At 41.9% G+C, this 24010-nt stretch overlaps 1 protein-coding gene across 1 annotated transcript in view; it reads left to right on the top strand.

The window, feature by feature from the left end:
• The window catches only part of CROCC (ciliary rootlet coiled-coil, rootletin), a 2018646-nt gene that overhangs the window by 555228 nt on the left and 1439408 nt on the right, over positions 1–24010 (top strand). The window contains exon 5 of the mRNA XM_044061829.1: positions 21950–22047. Coding sequence (XP_043917764.1) covers positions 21950–22047 — 98 coding nt within the window. The remainder of the gene's footprint in view (positions 1–21949; positions 22048–24010) is intronic.

The following is a 24010-nucleotide window of genomic DNA, read 5'->3' as shown; positions in this document are numbered from 1 at the left end:
AGACCAAGGTTACCGGTTCCACTTCCACACTATACCAGTCAAAAGAGGAATGCCAAACCTACCTCCAAATCAAAAAACAGAAGCTCTACAGCAGATAATGCAATTAACAAAGATGAGAGCTGTGGAAAGAGTACCAATAACAGAACAAGGCAAAGGATTCTACTCCAGACTATTCCTAGTTCCAAGAAAGGAAAAAGTTGGAGACCTATTCTCGATCTGTCCACCTTAAACACATACATCATTGTCCCAAAATTCAAGATGCTGACCCTACAGCAACTTCTTCCATGCTGGGCAAGGAGTGTTGGCTGGTAACTCTAGATCTCAAGGAGGCATACCTGCACGTCCCCATTCGACCAATTTGCAGAAGATACCTCAGATTTCTTGCAGGATCAGAGCACTATCAATTCTCAGCATTGCCCTTTGGCTTATCTACTGCCCAGAGTATTCACAAAATGCCTGGCATCAGTAATCGCCCACTGCAGACTACAGGGAATCCAAATTTATCCATACCTGGGCGACTGCCTGCTACAAGGGGACAACAAAAGCAAGCTGACAACAGATTTACACAGGGTCATTTACTTGCTACAAGCACTGGGATACACAGTCAATTTGCAAAATCAAGGCTGATTCCATCCCAAACAAGGACATTCTTGGGCTGAATTGGACACAGTAAAACAAATGGCATTCCTAACTGCAGAAAAACAAAAAGATCTCCCTCTTTACTTCTTGGCACTAACAAACCACAGCAAACTAACAGCAAGAAAAGTTCTGCAGGCCTTGGGCTTCATGGCATCATGCATAATCTTGGTTCCACATGCCAGACTGCAGATGAGAAAACTACAGTGGTACCTAAAGAATTTATGGTCCCAACACAGGCACAGCCTAGAAAAAGAAATTCCACTCATTCCATGCCTAAAACAGGAGTTCCTATGGTGGGCTCAAGCATGCCAGTCAAACCCAGGCTTACCCTTTCACAAATATCAAGCAAGCCAAACCATCACAACAGACGCCTCAGACCTAGGATGGGGGGCTCACATGCTGGACAAATGCGTGCAAGGATTGTGGGGACCAACTTCACCTGCACATCAACCTAAAAGAAATGCTGGCAGTAAAACTGGCAATCCAAAATTCAGACCATTTCTCAAAGAAGGCCATTTGATGATAAGGACAGACAACACCACAGTCATGTGGTACATCAACAAACAGGGAGGCACTCATTCATACCCCTATGCAGAATGACTTTGGACCTTTGGAACCTGGCACTCAGCTACAACATCCAGTTACAGGCAATGTTTGTACCGGAAAGGAGAACACTCTAGCAGACATTTTAAGCAGAACCACCTCGGATGCTCACGAATGGATGCTACACCCGACATCTTCAAGACCATCGCAAAGAAATGGGGAATGCCACAGATAGATCTATTCGCTTCCCTCTCAACCACCAGCTCAAAAATTCTGCACAAGGACATTCCATCCACTTGCATAAGTGGATTCTCTCCTTCAGCTGGAAAGGCCTGACAGCATATGCATTCCCACCTCTTCCCTTGATACACAAGGTATTACTAAAAATCAAGGAGGAACGCCCAAGGATAATCCTGATAGCTCCAAACTGGCCAAGACAACACTGATACCCATTGCTGAGGAGCATGTCTCGGGACAAAATGTGGTCAATACCCTGATGCCCTTGATGTTAACTCAGAACAACTACAGCATCATGCATCCAAACCTAAAAGCGTTGCAGCTGACTGCATGGCACATCACATAGCAGCAACTATTCCAGATCTCTCCCAAAGGGTTAAAGACATTATACTTGAAGCCGCAGACCTTCAACAAGAAGGAACTATGCAGGGAAATGGAAAAGGTTTGTCATTTGGAGTGCTGAAAGAGGGAAGGATGTGTCGAATATAGATATGGCTAACATTCTGGAGTACTTGGCAGAGCTTCTACATACAGGCCTGTCCTATTCCTCCATCAAGATACATGCATCAGCTATTTCAGCAGAATACAGCTTTGATCCACCTGTCTTCTCACATCCTCTACTCAGGCAGTTCCTCAGAGGGATCAAGAATGTAAAACCTCCTAGGAAACCACCTCTGCCAGCTTGGGATTTGAACTTTGTGCTAGAAAAGTTGACACCTTTGAACCAGCAGCAACAGCAGACCTACAGCATCTTTCATGGAAAACTGCTTTCCTACTGGCAAAACCTCAGCAAGGAGGGTTTCTGAACTTCAGGCCCTAATGGCAGTACAACCCTTCCTAATCTTCCACCAAGACAGAGTGTCCATGAGGACTAATCCTACATTTATGCCTAAGGTGGTATCCAGAGTGTCCCTAAACCAGGCAATCCACCTTACCTACCTTCTTCCCAACCCACAAAACAGAGGGAAAGAATGCTGCATACCTTGGATATACACAGACAGCTACGCTACTACCTGGACAGAACAAAAGTAACAGAAAACTGACCAGCTTTTTGTAGCCTATGCAACAGGAAGGGAAGGAAAAGCAATTTCCAAACAGACAATCTCCAAATGGATAGGAAATTGCATACGATTCTGTTACTCCTTCCATGGAATACCAATTCCACAGAACATACGACCTCATTCTACAAGAGCAACAGCCACTACCACAGCCTTCTTACGAGTGGCAACCAAGGACATTATTGAGGCGGCTACTTGGACCTCCGTGCATACATTTGCCAAGCATTATAATTTACCTCTGTATTCCAGATCCCGAGCAGGGTTTGCCACTGCTGTACTGCAAGGGATCCTAACCACACCATAATCTATTCTTCCTCCTCCTCTAGTTGGCTATGGTATTCTACCCAGTTATGACTGCAGATGCATCCATGAAGGACATAGTACAGTTTTGTACCTACCATAAATGTAGATGTCCGAACTGGATAGCATCTGCAGTCAGGATTACCTCCTCCTTCCCTCTGTGGTACTCCTAGGGTATTTACCCTCCTAATAGCTAGCTGGTGGGGGGGAGTCTCTTATGGTGTATTTGTTTGTATATATGTACATACATGCTTATTTTTTGTGTTTGCCTTCTATCCTTTGGGAAACATTGGCATTTTTACCCAAAATTTAGCCTTCCAAAAGGGCAACTGGCATCTGGGGCAAGAAACACTGAAGAAAATGGCTTCGGCTGATGCCTTTATACCCGAAGACCAGCAGAGATGACGTCGGGTGAAGTGCGACATCAGCCAAAGCCGGACCCGGACTTTGGAAGGGCTGCCTGACGACAGGACAACCCAGTTGTTATGACTGCAGATGCTATCCAGTTCGGACATCTACATTTATGGTAGGTACAAAACTGTACTTTTTCCTGGTTTGCCTAAATAGAAGTCTCTAAGCAGGTGAGCCAAGTATATCGTCACAAGGTATGTTTCTGTGATTGAGTAAATTCAAAAAACATCGGTATTATCATGCTTTGACTTCTCAAGTAATTACTTAGCACTCTGTAATGCACATTCAGCAAGTCCATTTGATGGGTCTATATCAGAATAGCAAAGAAGTGTTTAATCGAACGCCTCTTCATCAACACATAAAGAGCGAAAGCACTAAAGCGCGAACGTTCAGAACAGCGATTTCTTTCCTTGGGAAAGAAATGGCTTGGCCTTCCCCGTGTGTTTGCCCCTTTCCCCACTGTAGTGCAATCTCGGAGTTGGTACATTAAGTTGGGGGGGTGGTGGGAGGGCAAAGCCCCCCACATTGTAATGTTTGAAAGTGTGTGTGTTTGTTTGTTAGTGCTACTGATTTCTTTTCCAGTGAAAGAAATCGGTGTTCTGAACGTTTGTGCTTTAGTGCATTTGCTATTTGTGTCGGTGAAGAGGCGTTTGATTAAGCGCCTCTTCGTTATTCTGATATAGACCTCATTTGATTGCAGATACTCTGGACTACTAGTAACATGTACAAAGTCCCATTCTCTGGCAAATTTCTGAAACAATTGACTGGTGAATTGTGTACCAGTCAAAGATTAATTTCTATGGACTGAGAAATAGCATTTCATCTTAGTAATGACTGTAGTAGAAGTGAGATTAGGTAGTAGATTGATCTTGAACCAATTTGAATAAGAGTCTACCAGTACTAAGTAATGTTCATAGGTTCACAGGTGTGTACTAGGTTAATGGCCCTGGAGCCTTTACAAGCCTAGCCCATAGGATTACCCTGGCATCGTGCCACCCAACCTTAGTTCCTAGTGCCTCTGTCAAGTAGAGCCACTGGAGTGATCCCCAGGGTGAATTTTCTATTTCCCATCCACTCATCAAGATTTCTCTTGAAGAGGGCCAGTGAGGTGCTCTGCTTGACATGTATGGGAAGTCTATTCCATGGGCAGTCTCTGGGATATAAACCTGTCCCTCCAGCATGTTCTGTTGATTTTGGTAGTGAGGTTGAGGTCTCTGGAGCATGTGGTGTGGAGGGATTGTGATTTCTTTAGATGTAGCATTTCTAACAGAGCTGAGTCAGACATGGCTTTGTAAGTCAAGCAGAGATCGCCTCTAAGTAGGCGATATGAGACAGAGAATAGATGGAGTTTTTTTGAGTCTGTCCATATAGGGCAAGTGTTTAAGACCTAGGATCCTCTTTCTGAGGTACTTTTGCGGCCTCTCCAGTTGCTGCAGGTGTCTAGTGAGGTACATGCCAAATGGGGCATTGTACTCTATGATTGGCCTAATTAAGGAAGAGTAGAGGGAGACAATAACCTCCCGCGGTGGTGATGCTGCGGTAGTGTTATCGCCTTACAGTAAGACGCTGTCCTGTTCGATTCTCAGCTAGAGCGTCTTCTGCGTGGAGACATGCGTGAATGGGCGTACCTTCGTTGAAGGTTGTGTGTCAGGCCTTTCAAGCCAGTACGTAAAAATCAACTGCCAATCATTAGCGGACTGGAGTTCCGCTGTGGCGACCCCTAACCGGGAAAAGCCGAAAGACACAAACAAACATTTATACTACGGTGGTGGTGCTGCGGTAGCGTTGTCGCCTCACAGTTAGATGTTGTCCGTTCGATTCTCAGTTAGAGCGTCTTCTGTGTGGCGACATGCGTGAATGGGCGTTCCTTCGTTGAAGGTTGTGTGTTAGGCCCGGCAAGTCAGCACGTAAAAATCTACTGCCAATCATTAGCGGACCGGAGTTCCTCTGTGGCGACCCCTAACCGGGAAAAAAACAAAAGACACAGCAACAGAGGGAGACAATGACCTCTTTCTTCCTGGATGCAAAACCCTTAGTAATGAGATGTGCCACATAGAAGGTCTTTCAGACCACAGTGGCAACGTGGTGGTGAAAAGAGAGGTTGCTGTCAACCTGTGTTCCCAGATATCTTATAATGCCTTCTGTATTCAGTGGACTACCATCACTGTGGTAATTCAAGGGAAACAGGTTTTTCCCAAAGGGGATGAAGACACATTTTTTGGCATTGAGCTTAAGGCCTTGGTTCTGACACCAGTCATTGGTCTAATTGAGGCCTTTCTGTAGGATGTCGGCATCACTTGGGGAGTTAGTAATAGCTTCCAACTTGCAATAATCTGTGAACTTTGTCAGCCAGAGTCCCTTCGTGTTGGCCTGGACTTCAGAGAAGTAGATACCAAACAGGAGAGGACCCAGGACCGAACCCTGTGGGACTCCACTCTTGACTGGTCAGCAATCTGACTTGGAGTCAGCTACTTTCACACTGTGGGTTCTATCTGTGAGCTAGTTTCCATCCCACTTAGTGATATAGGGGTTGATGCCTAGCTTAGTAAGCTTTTTCTATGACTCCTGAGTGGGGAATGGTATCAGAGGCCTTGGCCAGATCAAGGTAGCTGTATGAACCACCTTACCTTCATCCATAGCTCTCAAAGAAGTCAACCAAGTTGAGCAGGCATGATCTACCCTTCACAAAACCAGACTGTGTAGGATCCAGTGTTTGGAGATTCCCTATATCCTTGTTTATTAGGTCCATGATGATGCATTCCATAGCTTTACATATCAGACTCATCAGACTAATGGGGCGATAGTTTCTGGTGTCTGTAGTTGCTCCTCCTTTGTGGAGTGGGATGACTGTAGCAGTGTGCCATTCGGTGGGGACAAAGTCTAAGGTGAGGCTGTGATTGAACAGGGCACACAGGTGAGGTCCCAGTTCACTCTGTAGTTCATGTACAACACAGCCAGAGATACTGTCAGGTCCCATAGAAGCTGTATTCTTGGCCTTCTACAGTGCTGTTTTAACCTGTGCAGCAGTAATACTGGGTGCCTGACAATCTACTGGTATTGTGATTGGTCCTTTGGGGGGTGGGGGTAAAGTTAGCACTGAATCTGTTCGCCAGTATATTTGCAGTATCTGTTGGCTCGGTATAGGAGATACCATTGTGCAGTAGCTCAGAGCAAATCTGGGTATTGCCATGGAGATTCTTTACATAACTATAGAAGGCCTTGTGGTTGTCTTTACTATCTGCTGCAATTCTGTTTTCATAGCTAGCTTTAGAGGATTTGATGAGGGATCTCAACCTTTTGCTGAGGCTGATAAGGGAGTTTTCCAGTCTTGGGATTTCACCTTATTCCACATCAGTTTCCTCATTCTGTTGTAGAGTTTGTTTGTGGCAGGGGACCACCAGATTGGCTTCCTTTTTTTTTTGAGGAGAGCGTCTTAGTTCTATTGGGTATGGCAAGATCCATGCATTTGTGTACATGTTTGTATAGTGCATTGGTGTATGGTGTGGCGGTCATGCAACTATTCTCCATTTGCATGGGTGCTGCGAAGTTAGCCACCTCTGTTTTTAGGAGCCCAAAGTTAGCTTTGGAGAATTTTTTCATGGTGGTTACATTTGTTGGGGGGGTGGGAGGGGATGTGGATTTCTAAGGTGATTAGCTTGTGATCGGATCTAACCAGGGAGGAGTTGACTATTGGTGTGGAGCAACAGTCGCCCATGTTAGTAATGAACAGGTCAAGGATGTTGCTACCTCTAGTGGGGGTAAGAACGAGTTGGTCCTGGGCATTGGAATTAATGAATTACAGAAGCTGTGACTTGGACAAGTGTATTGGTACATGAGTAGTTTTCCCAGTTAATGGAGGGGTAGTTGAAGTCACCCAGTATGAGAGTGTTAGGTTGGACCCTAATATTCTCCAGGGTGCTTAGGAATGTGGAGTGTGAATCTTGGAACATGGCTGGGGACCTATAGCAGGCTATGACCTAAATCACTGTCTTACCCAATGTTAGCTGCACCTGAAATATCTCAGATGCATTATGTTGGGCTACCAGTCTGGAGGTGTGTGCATCCTTTATGAATATGGAGACACTACAGCCTTTGGAGCTTCGGTCCAAGTTCTGGGGCCGAAAGGTGTGGCATGAGTTGTAGCCTGGTAGTGCAGGGGTGCTTTTCTACTGCAGCACCAGGTCTCCGTTAAAGCACAAATGTCGATGTTCTCCATTTTAAGGAGTACTTTGAGCGAGTGCATTTTGAGATTTAGACTTCTAGCGTTGAGCAGCATGACCCTCAAATTGCATTTGTTTGTAGCTGTTACGGTGGTAATTTGGTCTTTGGAATACCTCCTAAAAAAGGCACTATAGGGGTGGCAAGAGCCTTGGCCAGTATCCGGAACCCAGGGGTGACAGATGCAGGTCATCTCTGACAAAGCATCGAGGTCTGTCAGTCATGTCATCCCAGGCAGACAGATACTGGATCCCCTTAGAATGACACCAGAAACGTAGCCAATTGTTGAAATCAGTCATTTTCTGCTTGTACTGTGGTATCATTCTGGGTGATGGTAGGATGCTGCTCATGGCTGGGGTCATACCCGCCTGGGCTACATAATCCGAGAGCTCCTCTATGTCTCTTTTCATGTAGTCCAGGGAGGTACCTCTCAGGTCATTCACACCCACATGTACAATGACAGAGTTGAGTGCGTGCATTGTGTGGCAGATCCTGGCGCCTGACAGGCAGCTGACTCTTACTTTCTCCTTATTCAGCCTAGTGAGTGGGACATCAGTGTGCTTCACTATTGAGTCACCTATGACTAGTGTGTTGGTCATGTTGTTTTGCCTCAGGGGCTTTGGTTGAGTGGCACACTGTTTAGGAGAGTTATGTGTCTCGTGATTAGTGTTGTGTTGTGGTGGTCGAGTGCGTTTCTGCCTTGGAGGTCTCTGCTGTTCAGTTAGATTTTTATTGAGAGCCTCCGCAAAGGTGGGTGTGTGGTTTGTGTTTTTATGTGAAGGCAATGCTGGTCTGTGTTCTGTGACTTCCATTTTGGATGTATAAGTGCATCTCTCACAAGTTTGAGTGTTGGGGGCTAAGAGGAGAGGGTTGTCAGTGTACATGAGGCAGTTGCTACATTGCCTCAGGATGCCCAAGTTCACCAGGTTAATAGGGGAAAGCACAGGGAACTGACCTTTAGACATGTCTGGAGGGGTGGGCATTAATAAGTACTGGAGCTGTTTCCTTGTAGAACGTTTAGTGCTGGTAGCACTTTTGTGTACTACAATAATTGCTACAAGAAGTCTGGTAAAGTGCTAAACTAACATCATCTTCTTTCGGCTGTTCCCATTAGAGGTCGCCACAGTGGATCATCTGTTTCCATTTCTTGTCCTCTGCATCATGCTCTTTCCCACCAACCGCCTGCATGTCCTCTCTCACCACATCCATAAACTTTATCTTAGGCCTTCCTCTTTTCCTCTTACCTGGCAGCTCCGTCCTTAGCATACTTTTCCCAATATACCCACCATCCCTCCTCAACACATGTCCAAACCAACGCAATCTCACCTCTCTTGCTTTGTCTCCAAACTGTCCAACTTGAGCTGACCCTCTAATATACTGATTCCTAATCCTGTCCATCCTAGTCACACCCAGTGCAAATCTTAACTTCTTTAACTGTGCCACATCCAGCTCTGACTCCTGCCTTTTCGTCAATGCCAACGTCTCCAACCCATATAACATAGCTGGTCTCACTACCCTCTTGTAGATCTTCCCTTTGATTCTTACTGGTACCTGTCTGTCACAAATCACTACTGACACTCTTCTCCACCCATTCCACCCTGCCTGTACTCTCTTCTTCACCTCTCTTCCACACTCACCATTACTCTGAACTGTTGATCCCAAGTACTTAAACTCATCCACCTTTACCAACTCTACTCCCTGCATCCTCACCATTCCTCTACCCTTCCTCACATTTACATACATATATTCTGTTTTAGCCCTGCTGACCTTCATTCCTCTCCTCTCTAAAGCATATCTCCACCTCTCCAGGGTCTCCTCAACCTGGTCCCTACTCTCACTACATATCACAATGTCATCCGCAAACATCATAGTCCACGGGGCCTCCTGTCTGATCTCATCTATCAACCTGTCCATCACCACTGCAAATAAGAAAGGGCTCAGAGCTGATCCTTGATGTAATCCCACCTCCACCTTAAACGTGTCTGTCACTCCCACCGCAGTCCTCACCAATGTCACACTATCCTCATACATATCCTGTACCACTCTTACATACTTCTCTGCCACTCCCGACTTCCTCATACAATACCACAACTCCTCTCTAGGCACCCTGTCATATGCTTTCTCTAAGTCCACAAAAACACAGTGCAACTCCTTCTGACCTTCTCTGTATTTCTCCAACAACACTCTCAGAGCAAATACTTCATCTGTAGTGCTCTTTCCTGGCATGAAATCATACTGCTGATCACTAATCATCACCTCCCTTCTTAACCTAGCTTCCACTACTCTTTCCCATAACTTCAAGCTGTGACTGATCAATTTTATCCCTCTGTAGTTACTGCAGCTCTGCACATCACCCTTATTCTTAAAGATAGGTACCAAAACACTTTTTCTCCACTCCTCAGGCATCCTCTGACTTTCCAAAATTTCATTAAACAATCTGGTTAAAAATTCCACTGCCATTTCACCTAAGCACCTCCATGCTTCCACTGGTATGTCATCTGGGCCAACAGCCTTTCCATTCTTCATCCTCTTCATAGCTGTCCTTACTTCCTCCTTGCTAATCTGTTTCACTTCCTGATTCACTATCCTAACATCATCCAACCTTCTTTCTGTCTCATTCCCTTCATTCATCGGCCCTTCAAAGTACTCTTTCCATCTATTCAACACACTCTCCTCACTTGTGAGTACATTTCCCTCACTATCTTTTATCACCCTTACCTGCTGCACATATTTCCCAGCTCTGTCCCTCTGTCTAGCCAGTCCTTTTCTCCCTCTTTAGTGTCCAATATCTCATACAACTCTCCATATGCCTTATCCTTAGCCTTCGCGACCTCTCTCTTTGCCATACGTCTCATCTCCTTATACTCATGTCTACTTTCTTCATCTCTTTGACAATCCCACGTCTTCTTTGCCAGCCTCTTCCTCTGTATACTCTCCTTTACTTCCTTATTCCACCACCAGGTCTTCTTGTCCTCCTTCCTCTGTCCAGATGTCACACCAAGCACCTTTCTAGCAGTCTCCCTTACTAGCTCTGTTGTAGTTACCCAGCTATTCGGTAACTCTTCACTGCCTCCCTGTGCCTGTCTTAACTCTTCCCTGAACTCCACCTCACAATCACCCTTTTTTAACTTACACCATTTAATCCTTGGCACTGCTTTCACACTCCTCGTCCTCTTCTTGATCACCAACGTCATCCTACAGACCACCATTCTATGCTGCTTAACTACACTTTCCCCTGTCACCACTTTACAGTCTCCAGTCTCCTTCAGACTGGCCCTCCTACATAGGATATAATCCACCTGTGTGCATCTTCCTCCACTCTTGTACATCACCCTATGCTCCTCCCTCTTCTTAAAATATGTATTCATCACAGCCATGTCCATCCTTTTTGCAAAATCCACAATCATCTGACCTTCTGCATTCCTCTCCTTAACACCATACCTACCCATCACTTCTTCATCCCCTCTGTTCACTTCACCAACATGCCTATTGAGGTCCGCTGCAATCACTAGTCTCTCAACCTTGGGTACACTCACCACCACTTCATCCAACTCACTCCAAAATTTTTCTTTCTCATCCATTGCACGCCCAACTTGTGGAGCATATGCACTAACAACATTCACCATTACACCATCAATTTCAAGCTTCATAAACATCACTCTATCAGACACTCTCTTCACCTCCAAAACACTCTTGGCATACTGTTCCTTTAGGATAACCCCTACCCCATTTCTCCTGTCATCCACACCATGATAGAACAATTTGAACCCGCCTCCTATACACCTGGCCTTACTTCTCTTCCATCTGGTGTCTTGCACGCACAGTATATCAACCTTCCTTCTCTCCATCATATCAGCTAGCTCTCTCCCTATACCAGTCATACTGCCAACATTCAAAGTTCCTACCCTCACTACTACACTCCTAACCTTCCTCCTCTCTTCCTGCCTTCGGGCAGGCCTTCCCCTCCTCTTCTCCTTCGGCCAACAGTAGCCCAATTTCTACCAGCACCCTGTTGGCTAACAGTAGTGGTGACAGTCGTCGTTAATCCAGGCCTTGACTAACAAGCTAGTAAAAGTGCAGGAGAGGAGAGAACTAGCAGAACTAAGGGAAAAATTAAGAACAGACTTTGGCACTGCTCAGAAGCTTACAAACAGTCCTGGATACAGCAAATCTGTATCTGGACTAGATTAATTACAGGAAAAATGGGAAACAAGCGCAGATGTGGGCTTTTAAACCAGAAAGTTGAAAGAGATCGAGAAACTACCCAAATGGTCAATAAACTACAATTTCTGGGCCAAAAACCACTCATCTTGTGGTAGATAGGCTACCTAGTGCTTAAGGCTACCGAGTGCTTACCACTCCCACTGATATGCTAGACGGCTTCCCTCCAACACAGAAGGCTTGGGGGACTCAGAAGCTTACCGACAGTCATGGATGAAACAACTCTGTATCTGGACTAAACTAGTTACAGGAAAGGTGGGAAACAAGTGCAAATGCGGGCTTTTAAACCAGAAAGTTAAAAGAGATGGAAAAAACTGCCCAAACACCAATAAGCTACAATTTCTGGGCCAGGAAACACTTCTCTTGTGATAGATAGGCTACCTATTACTTACCACTCCCACTGGCAAGCTATAAGGCTTCCCTCCAACACAGAAAGGCTTGGGGGCTCCGAAGCTTACACACAGTCCTGGATACAGCAAATCTATACCTGGACTAGGCTAGTTACAGGAAAGGCGGGAAACAAGTGCAAATGCAGTCTTTTAAACCAGAAAGTTGAAAGAGATGGAAGACTGCCCAAACGGCCAATAAACTACAATTTCTGGGCCAGAAACCACTCCTCTTGTGGTAGATAGGCTACCTAGTGCTTACCACTCCCACTGATAAGCTAGAAGGCTACCCTCCAACACAGAAAGGCTTGGGATTGTTCCACTCGAATATGTCAGTAGCTACAATATGTCAGTAGCTACAGTTGACCAAGGTAGGTCAGGGATTTGACTTAGGTGAAGTGGCTCTCTTTGCAAATGCGCCTTATTAGTACTATTGCACACTGAACAGAAAGAAAGTACTCTATCAATGTCTTTCACTAGAGAAGTCCAAAATACTAGTCCTCTCACCCTTCTTTTAGTAGATTTGGAATCCGTGTGACCACAGTGCAAAATCTGGATATATTCTTGTTATAAGGAAGCAGGAACAACAGTTTAGGACCTTTGAGAATAATGCCATCTTCCATCAGCAACTCATCTCTGTAAGGGAAGTAAGACTGCACTTCTGGTGGTACACTAATTGGTTTGATGGCCATCCAGCACGGATATAATGATTGAGCTTCTGCAAAACTGGAGCAGTCATTGTATGATCTCTTAGCTCCTCACGTCTTGTAGTAGAAATATTACGCACTTCCATAACATCAAAGTCAAAATTCTTTATGTGAAGCTGTTCCATAGTATTTCTGGGTGATCTGGATAAGGTATCAGCCAGATAAAGAAGTTTGCCCTTCGTATAGACCATTTTGAATTTGTACTTATGCAGTTTAAGCATCATTCTTTGTACTCTTGCTGGAGCTGAATGCGTAGGTTTCTTTGAAACTGATCATCAGCCTTTGTTTAATACTTTAATCTGGATTCCTCAACCATAGATATAATCATGAAACTTGGAACATGGAAACACCATCACCAAAAGTTCTTCCTCAATTTGAGCATATTGCATCTCAGTCTGGGTAAGTGTTCTAGATGGGTAGGCTACTGGCCTGCCTTCTTGAAGAATAACTCCACTTAAACCAACTTTCGAAGCATCGCAGGAAAGAGTTACTGGTTTGTTGACATCATAGTATCTTAATGTTGGTGGGGTAGCAATTTTCTGTTTAAGAACTTCAAATGCTGTCTGGTCCTTGTGTAGCCATGACCAAGTAACATTTTTATGTGTGAGTTCTCTCAAAGGCGCTGTTAACTCACTGAAGTCTGGTATAAACTTGCTTAAGTAATTAACGATACCAAGAAAACTTTGCAGAGCTTGCACATTATCTGGTGCTGGCATTTCAAGAATGGCTGATTGCTTGGATGGGTCTGGTCTGAAGCCAATACTTGTAAGCAAATGACCTACATATGTAACTTCTTGTAGTCTGAATTTGCATTTCAGAGGATTGAGCTTTAAGTTCACTTCACTTGCTCTGTCTAGAACTCTCTTAAGATTTCTGTCATGTTCTGCCTCACCATTGCCTCCGACCAATATATGATTTACTATTATGGCACAAGGATAACCTGAAAAAATTTGCTCCATTGCATGCTGAAAAACTTCACTTGCAGAATTTATTCCAAATGGCATTCTGAGGAATCTTTATCTTTTAAATGGGGTACTGAATGTAATCAGTAATGAAGATATGTGATCAAACATCACTTGACAAAATGAACTCTCTGCATCTAAGACAGAAAAAACTATGGCATTCGGTATCAGGGCTTCAATCTCTTCAACTATATGCATGGGATGATCTGGTCTCTTCAATGCTTTGTTCATGTCTCTTGGGTCAGTACATATTCTGATTTCATCTGAGCCTTTCTTATGAGCTGCTACCATGGACGATACCTATTTGGTAGGTTCTGTAACTGGACAAATTACACCTTGTTATTCCATTTTGCCTAACTGAACTTTGATTTTAGGCTGCATAGCTATTGGAACACTTCTTACTGATCTGACCGCTGGACTGATTTCTGGGTCAAATTTCATGGAATACACAACTGGAAGTTTGCTGAACTTGTCATCAAAAACATCAGCATACTCTAAAAACAAGTGTTAGTGAAGCTGGAACTAGGACATGTGCTTATCTGATGAACTTCGTTGGTAAACAAAAGCAGATTTATTTTCAAACTGTCTCTAAGACCCAGTATTGACTGCACAGGTCTTTGAACCACATAGAAAAATAGGCTACGACAGTTATTGGCCAAGTAACATGAAAGCACTACTGAGCCTTCGGTTTGAATTTCTTCACCTCCATAAGCAACAAGTTTTGCACAACTAGTCACATTTAGTTGTTCACCAGCTTTGACCCTTGCAAAAGTATCTGCAGACATGACTTTACACTTTGAAGCAGTGTCTACTTTAAGCTCAGTGGATTTACCATTGATCCAGACAGTATAAAACAGTTCCTTTCTTGCCAGTAAATCTACTGCATCAGTCTTTTCACCAATTACTGACGCACCATCCACATAGAAAGCAGACTGTTGCAGGTCTTTTTGATTAACTTGCTTTTTGAAGTGACCCTTCTTTGGAACTGTGTGAGGCTTACTTGATTTACAAAATCTTTGAAAATGGTTCAATTTCTTACACTTGTGACATTGCTGGCCATATGCTGTACATTTTTCTCTTCTGGATTCGTGGTTGGCACCACAATTGCAACAGTTTACAATAAAGCTTGATTTGAGTTTTGTTGATCTACTCTTATGCTGTACTGAGTAATGTTTGTTTTGCACTAGGTACCCTTGGTTCTGCACTGAGCATGCTCCTTTAACTGAATTGGTCTTGGAATGTGCTAGAAGACTACGGGTTTTACCTGGAAGTCCCGCAGGGGCTGCTGCTGCCACGTGCTTAGGCCTACTTTTGCCTGTCACATGCTGCATGCTGTCTACATTATCTTTGGAGCCTATTGAAACCATGCTGTTATCACTAGCAAGCATATTTGTGTGCCTTTTTGTAACGTCATGAATCTGACAAATCTCAGTGGCTTTACTCAGCTTCAAATCACTGTCACGAAGCAAAATCTTTCTCACAGCAGCATTATTAACACAACACACTTTTTTGTCTTTTATTAACTCATCCTTTATATCACCAAACCTACACCTTTTAGCTTTGTTTCTCAGGTCAGCAGTATAAGCTGAAAAAGTTTCCCCTTGCTTTTGATCTCTCATGTAAAACAAATGCCTCTCTAGTGTAACATTGGTCTGGGAATTACACATTTCTCTGAATTTGTGCTTCAAACACTTGGGGTCTTCCCTTGATTTGGCCTGCACAGCAACACGATGAGTTTCTCCTTCAGCTTCATACACTGCTGGTGCATAGACAGATAAACGCTTCCTTTCAATGGCTTCTGACCTTGGTAGGTTCAGCAAAATGAATGCCCTGGTATGTGCATCTTTATCAAAATAAGCTGCTTGTATAAATATATTGTATTCTTGCTCAAATATTCTCCAGTTCTCTACAATATTCTGATCAAACACAAGTGGTTGTGGCTTACGAAATCCACCTACTATACTAACACATCCCAGTGAAGACTCTTGCAAATATGCACGAACACACACACTTGTACATACACGTATACTGGTGCTTGAAATTTTTGCCAGTACTTGTGACAACACAATGACCCTTTGTATAACTGAATTTTATAAAATAAGTTTCATGGGCACTGTAACACTTTGAAATCTCTTTACTGTAAAAAAAATTTGCGTTGAAATTACTTTGCTATACGAGCCGTTTACCTTTTAATGGTTGTAATGCTAAAGTCATTTATCATCAATATTTTACTGTACAAGCCTTTATCTTGTAATTGCTTTAATGTTAAAGCCATTTATCCTCATTTTACTGCCAAAGTCATTTATCATAATTTCAAGAAACTTTACTGTATTTTGGCACAAATTGCTACTTTGTATTGATTGAAGCCTTGAATAGCATAACTGCATGGGAGATCATTGCACCCTCCCTTGTGTGATGTGTGATTTAACTTATAAACAATCTATGAACCTATGAACAACTGCACAATGCGAATAAACTGGGCAAGAGACATTTCGAAGTACTAAACTTTGTGAATAATCTCAAAGTGATGGCACTCTTCGAATAAACTGTTTCGAAGTAATTACAATTTGCGAATGTATTGTCTCGAAGTAATTGCAATTTGCGAATGTATTAGGCAGAAGAAGTTCAGAGTGAGAAACACCCCAAAACAACTGCACTTTGCAAATAAACAGTACACAGCACACTTTAATTGCCCCAAAATGGCTGCACTTTGCCAAACAACTCTGTACAGTGCAAGAGACAATCTGTAATGGCGGCAGTCTGCAAACAGACACACCCAGGCACAAGAAACTTTTGAAATTGGTGCACTTGACTGCACGTCATGAAATAGTTGCACTTTGCACACAACAAACTCTTTGGAATAAAATACACGGCAATAAGCACACACTGCAAACACTTTTATACACACTTTGAAATACTTCGAACAACTGTAGTTATGCTATTCAAGGCTTCAATCAATACAAAGTAGCAATTTGTGTCAAAATACAGTAATTTGCCAAAATACATGCAGTTGCCTTTGCTTTACTTATACTCAATATGCCCTTTTCTGCCCTTTCTGTTATAGTTGTTTTGCTCATTGAATCTCTTAATGTGCCCTTTTTGCCCTTTTGTTATAGTCGTTTTGCTCATTTAATCTGTTTTCATGCCCTTTATAGCTTCTTGTGCTCGTTTTAACTCTAAACATGCTCATTTCACTTTAAACATGCTCATTTTACAATTCTGAGGTAATTCTGAACCCTTTATGTACTTTTCTGATGCTCGTTTTATCAAAATTAACTCGGTTTCAAATGTTTTGTTTGATTAATGATCTCTTTTATGTTTCTCATTTGCTTAATAAACGTTTCTGTGCTATTCATTTGCTTAACAATATGTTTTGTGCCCTTGTGATACTCTGTTTTCACCTCTTTTAATAAGTAAATCATTTGTGTGTGTACTCTTTACCTTTGACTTGTTTCTGGCCCCTTTTTGCTGTCAGTTCTTTTAGTTTGCCTTCACCATTACCTCTGCACCTTGTGGCTGTAAAGAATGGTCTTTGCCATCCTGATTCTGACACCATACTGCTCGCCAGGTCAGGATAAAACAGATGAGCATCATGGGTTCTTGTTCAAGCAGCTTTATTGTATATAAACACATCATAAATGAGTTGAGTAACTTTAACTTATAAACAAACTAGCTACCATGTACATAGATGTTAACACTCTGGCTGCACCTTCAAAATGGCACTGAAGCTATCACATGCTTGGTATTTATATGCTCACACAGATCTTGGAAATGCTTCTTAAAGGTACAGCACACCTGTTATTTTACACATACCACAAACCTGGACTTATTGGAGTCACTTGCCATGCAGCATAACACCTTAGTCTTCGGTGATTTTAATTATCCTACCATCGACTGGGAAATATACACAACCACAAACATGCTGGCTTAGAGTTTCTTGGAGTTTTTCGGTGGAAGTGTTCTGGAACAGCTAGTCAGCACACCCACAAGAGGCTCAAATATCTTGGACATAGTACTCAGTAACATGGGAGATCATTGCACCCTCCCTTGTGTGATGTCCTTCCTGGTAAGATTGGACCATAAATCATTCTCGCTCGATGTAATTGTATGACGAGATACTCCATCAAGCTCACAAATGCAAAAGAAGTTTTCAAAGACAAACTACCTTCTACTAAGTGATGGTATAAGATGTTTCAAAGCCCCCTTGAATGGGGATAACATGGGCTGCTATGCAGATATGTACACCAGTGCCCTGTATAACCACTTACACTGTTGTATAGAATTGGCTATACCTGATTGGATTAAAACCAGGACTTACTGAAAAAACAAGCCATGATGGTGGACTCCTGGTATAAACAGGTTACACAACAAGAGAAAGAAACTAATGCCCAAGAACAAGAGTGAACTGGCTCAGCAGAGGAAGAAATTTCTCTCTAGCTTAAACAAAAAAATCTTGTCAATCCTCCAAAGCTAATTATGAAAAAAAATAGCCTCCCTAGCTAAGGATAATCACAAGGCATTCTTTAACTATGTCTGAAATCTAAAAGGGAATACCCAGCTATGCATTGAACTGATTGTGGATGGTACCACCCATACTCAACCAGGGGTAATAGTCAACCTTCTAGCTGACAGATTTGGAGGAAACTTCTCCTTCCGTCTCCTCCAGTCATCCCCTAAAGTATACCTGCCACCATTCCTCAGCCTGTTATCTCAAGAGAGCAGGTCATTTTGGCACTCTCCAAGGCCAAAAACATGGCATCAGGGGGATCAGACAACATCCCAGGTTTTCCTTTAAAAAACTTAAAACATGACCTAGCAGACCCACTTGGATCCCTGTTTAACCACTGCCTGTGAACTGGCTATGTTCTGGCTGAATGGAGGTTAGCAACAGTAATCCGTCTGCACAAAGAGGGACCATCAACCGACCCTGAGAATTATAGGCCTATTAGCATCATCTGCAAGGCCATGGAAAGAATCGTTAACAGGAACATAGGTAATCACCAAACTCTGGACCCAACCCAGTTTGGATTTGTCAAAGTTAGATCTTGCCTATTAAACATGGTTGACTTTTTCGAGAAAATCACTAAGACCTTGGACGAGGAAAAGATAGTACATACCACCTATCTTGACAAGCCAGGGCATTTGACACAATCCTCCACTCAGGTGTTATAGAGACACCCTCCCAATTGGGAAGTAACCCCTACATTACCAGATGGGTTGCCAACTGGTTCACTGACATGACACATACTGTGAAAGTAGGTGACTTCCCCTTTGGAAAAAGACCAGTCACCAGTAGTGTACCACAGGTTTCTGTTCTGGACCCCTTATTGTTTGGAATTTATTTGTCAGACGTTCAGACAAACTTGGATAGCCTGTGACTGACCAAGTTCACTGATGACTGCAAATTGGGAGCAATCGGTGACTCCCCCAACAATGTTAAAATAATGTAGATAGGCTTAATGCAGACAAATGACTGGTGCCAGAGCCACAGATTAAAGTTAAATGAAAAAAATGTGTTGTTTTTTCCTTTGGGAAAGCTGACATCCCTGCAAATTACATTATAGACAGCACCCCTTAAGTTGAGACCCAGTGGTACATGATCTGGGTACTCAGGTTGATAGCAACTGGAACTTTGGCTACCACGTATACTGAGTAGTAAGGAAATCCTTCTGTGTGGCACATCTTATAAGTAAAGGCATCATATTTAAATCTAAGGATGCTATAATTCCATTGTACGTGGCCCTCATCAGACCAGTAATTGAGTACAATGCTCCCTTTTGCATGTACCTTCCCAGATACCTGCAACAACTAGAGAAACCCCAGAGGTATCTCAGCAAGAAATTACAGGGTACACAAATAAGTCTTATGCAGAAAGACTGAAAGCCCTGTCATTGTATCCTGTTTCCTACAGGTTGCTAAGGGGTGACCTGTGTCTGTCTTACAGGGTAGTCTCTAATTCAGCCCTGATGGAAATGCAGCACATTCGTAAATCAAACTGCATGAGGGTTGATCACTCCAGGGAACTTAACCTAGCCTCTAACATGAACAGGAAATGCTGGAGAGATAGATACATCTCCCGAAGACTGCCACTTCTGTGAACAAACTTCCAATTCACATGAAACAGAGCACCTCCCTGACCCTCTTTAAACACAACTTAGATCAAGGGATGGTTGCCCGCAAGTTCACTCCTGTGGTGGTGCCCATATTCCTCCTGGACAGAGGAAGTCATTATTAACTAGTATAAACTCTTACCTCTGTAAACTTCACTCACCTAACCGCCAACAATTGGGGCAACTCAGGCTAAATATGGCTAGGCTTGTAAGGGCTATAGGGCCATTAGCCCAGTAACCGCATGTTTGAAAAAATGTGCTCTGTCTTTTGACAGAGTACACCCATTTCTTGTCTAGGACTGGTCATGACTTTTATCACTACAGGTTGGTATAGTGATGTCAGGGGTATATTTATGGATGTGTGTTTGCATGTGTGTAGATGCAGGAATGCATATGAGGATATGTGTGTGTTTGTCTGTCTGGGTATTCGAATTGTAGGAGGTAAGTATTGGAAAAACAGTTCTTTGCGCGCGCATGTGTGTGTACATGCACACAGCTGTTGGGGATTCCTCTGTTATTGCAATGTGTGGGCTTGTAGGCAGGAGAAGAGCAAGATCGGCTTTGACAGCACAATGTTTTATTCAGAGACTAATGAGGTGTTTCTCTGTGTATCTTTACTATAGCTCAGAATCGGAGATTCTGTCCCTTGCAATGATTGCCCAGTGAGTATTGGCCAGTTAGCACAGGCAGAGTAAATCTTTCTGAATCTAGCCCAACATATTTTCTTTCAACCATTTATCAAATAAAACCATATACTGTAAATAAAACACTTATTTGGCAAAAAGAAAACACTCATTTGGAATTCATTATACTTTCTAAGGACATACACAAGTAAAAACAAGGGAAAGCGCAATGTAATATAATGACCTTAAAATTATTGCTAATCACTCAGATGACCTTTCTAGCGACAATGTCCAAGGAATTGATTTCAGCATATTTTTCCTTATAGCTTGACATTTGGTAACTTATCTCCTTTTTAATTTGCTTGATTTTGTCTTGTGTCAGTGATTCTTTTCTTTTCCACTTTCTGTCGAATTTTTTTCACAACTGTAAATAATAATTCCATTGTTCTCTCTGTTTTATCTAAATGAATCATCTAGCATGATGCTGTCATTACTGCTTTTTCACCCAAATAATGTTGCATATGTTCTATATTTCCCTCTTAATTTGTTGTAATTGAAGGCATTGCCAAAAGGTGTGTGTAAAATTCTCTCCTAGTTCAGTGTCACATCACCAACTAATGGGTTTAACACGGGTACATTCTAGAGTGTCTTGTGGAAATAAACATTTTTAAAAAAGGTATTACAACCCCCCAAAAAATCAAAATTTCCTCAGTTTTGTTGCATGTTTGAAGATTAGGATAATTCTACCAATCTGCATGAGTAGCTGCAGTACTTAACTCTTTCGACTTTTGTTCAGTTTTTCCTAAGCTTGGAATCGATTACTTTTTTCCTAGATGTGCATTTTCTTTCTCATTTCTTATCTGTAAATACTCATTGTAATGTCTGATATGCAGCCCCCTGACTGTGGAGCAGGAGTGCAGTGAGGTAAAACAATATAATTTAAGTATTCTGTATTAGTTGTGCTTGTCATTTGCTTTGTATAGAGTTTCAATATCTTTCCCGTTTCTGAATTTGTTATGTGGACTGCTTGTGTCTTTGTTTAATATATCATTTTGACTATAGCTGTGAGCTAAAAGTAGATCAGAACATTATCCCTTAGGTTTTTAATGGTGAATTACTAATGTTACTGCAGTCACTAAAACTGTATTTAGCAAACACTCTGTCTAGCTGCTGTTTAAAGAGGAGGTTATAGTTTGAACAAATCCCTGACAACTGTTAAACATTAAAATGTTGCATTCTGTCAGCATACATGACTTTGTAAAGTTGCCACACATAGCTATAGATGGTGATAATTTTACAATACAAATGTTTTAGAATATTGGTATGACTTGAAAAGACATTAACCTTATGTAAGGTGTCTTTTTTATATTTTTATATATATATATATATATATATATATATATATATATATATATATATACATATATATATATTTTTTTTTAATTTTTGGTTTTGCAATCATAACCGTCTGAAGAGATGACATTCCCTTCATTTGTTCTGGTTGGTGTGTTTAACTATAATCATTTCCTTGCAGAATCGACTAGATATGACTGACACTCGCTTGCGGCAGGAGGAAGAGCACAGCAATGAACTGGAAAATGCCCTCATCCGACTGGAGGAGGAACATCAAAGGCATGTTATAAAACTTTTTGCCTAGATGTTTTGACTTAATATCTGCTGAATGAACCAAATTTGTGCACATTGCTGATTTATTTCCAGTATTTTAATTTATTTCTGAAGTGTAGTTTAAAGTAAGTAATAATGCATTCGGAATCACTTATCTTGACACCTTTGGTGTGATGGAATGTAACTGCATCGTAATTTAACTCATTACATCCCAGTGATGCCTCCAGGTGCATCCGCAGTTAACTCCTACTGACACCTCTAAGCATCAAATATTGCTTGTTCATATTTGTATCAATAATTCCAAACCATACTATGTACAAGGTTTTAAAATATTTCATCTTAATGCTTACATGATGGCAAACTCAGTTGCATTAATATTTGACTTCTGTCTAGTGCAAGTAAAGATATATTAACTGTTGTTTTTTGTTATCTTAATTTATATAGATATAATTTTCACATTTTTGTAAATATCTCAAAAACTAAGTAACACAGAACTCTTCAGCCTCATATGAAAGCTCTCAGCTAGATGAATAAAGTGCTTCTGATAGTATGTGTGCAACTTGAGTGGTTGCTGAGATATTGTAAGTTGTTTACAAAATACCACAAACGTAATAGTTACTATGTTTACTATGACTTATAAAATTCAGTTTAAGATCTAGAACCTAAAGAATACTACCACTATAAAAATAGTTTGTGCTGATGGGTTTGCCTTTTATACTTATTTAATAACCCTTATGGTTCCAGAGATATGAACATTTGTTTGAAATGCAAGGACATAATTTGATTCTGTCAAAAGGCTTAGGCTCCACCCATTGGAAGTTACAGTGCAAACTTCCTGATCTCTATTGAGTTAAACAGTCTTTATGTACTACATATTAATTTACTACATATTAATTAATCAGGTAAAATTTCAACTAAGGCAGATGAAGTACATAATTTCATATTAGGGTCCCTGTCAGTAATTGTTGCCCCTCTCCCACCTGCAGTATACTGTATCACTGTATATGATGCAGAGCATAGAAACACCGAACAGTATTAGGTGATTATGGGAAGCATAAGATGTCTAACCATATGCACTTTTAAGTAGATACACTTAAAAGTTCTTGCTACCTTTCTTTGAGTGCTTAATAGTACTCACCACTCAAACTGAGCAGTGCCATACATGAAAGTCCTGGTGTGAATTTACCCATCCATTGATCAGGACTTGCTTAAAATAAAGGTAGATAAAGTATAACGTTGTTTGAACTGTAGCGCTGACTTATGCTAAGGCTGAGAGTATGTTGAGTTAGGAACCTATCCCTCCAGTGACTCTTGTTTATTTGTTCATTTTGATTTATGTCCCTAATGTAGGTGTTTGCAGAGCCATTGCTTTTGGGAAGAAATAGAGATTAAATGGGATTGAATCTTTTATGGCTTGAAAAGAGAGACCCAGGTCACCTTGAAACAGCCAACAGTCTACTCAGTACAAAGAGAGTTGTGCTACTGTCTCAGCTTATTTAAAGGCCTTTCTAGTTGAGTGATAATATGTCAGTTTACACATACCAAGCAGGGCATTATATTAGGTGATGGGTCTAAGAAGAGTACAACAGTAGGATGACTTTTGGATCTTGACGGTATTCCATTGGAAGTTAACTGGCCCAGATAGAAGAATTTCTTAAGTATGGTGGAAACCTGATGATTGAATACTGATGATGATCCCGTACTGATGTATTTACTGTACATCAGCAAGTCAGATAGTATCAGAAATATGTGGTCTATGGATCTAAACCTCTTTTGCAACATCAACAGTGTGGTTTGGAGGGGCAGGTATAGCTCACAGGGGAAATATCTGCTCTGGAACAGATTCCCCATCCACATAAAACAAAGTTCATCCCTGTCCATATTCAAGCACAACTTGGATTGCTGGATGGGAAACATAACATTTACCCCAGGACTGCATCCTGTACTACTGATGTACAGAGGCATCTCT

Source organism: Protopterus annectens, chromosome 2.part0, assembly GCF_019279795.1.
Source record: "Protopterus annectens isolate FY-2018-M chromosome 2.part0, PAN1.0, whole genome shotgun sequence".
Lineage (NCBI taxonomy): Eukaryota > Metazoa > Chordata > Ceratodontiformes > Protopteridae > Protopterus > Protopterus annectens.
The sequence above is the reverse complement of the archived record's forward strand: the minus strand, read 5'-3'. Positions and strand labels throughout refer to the sequence as shown.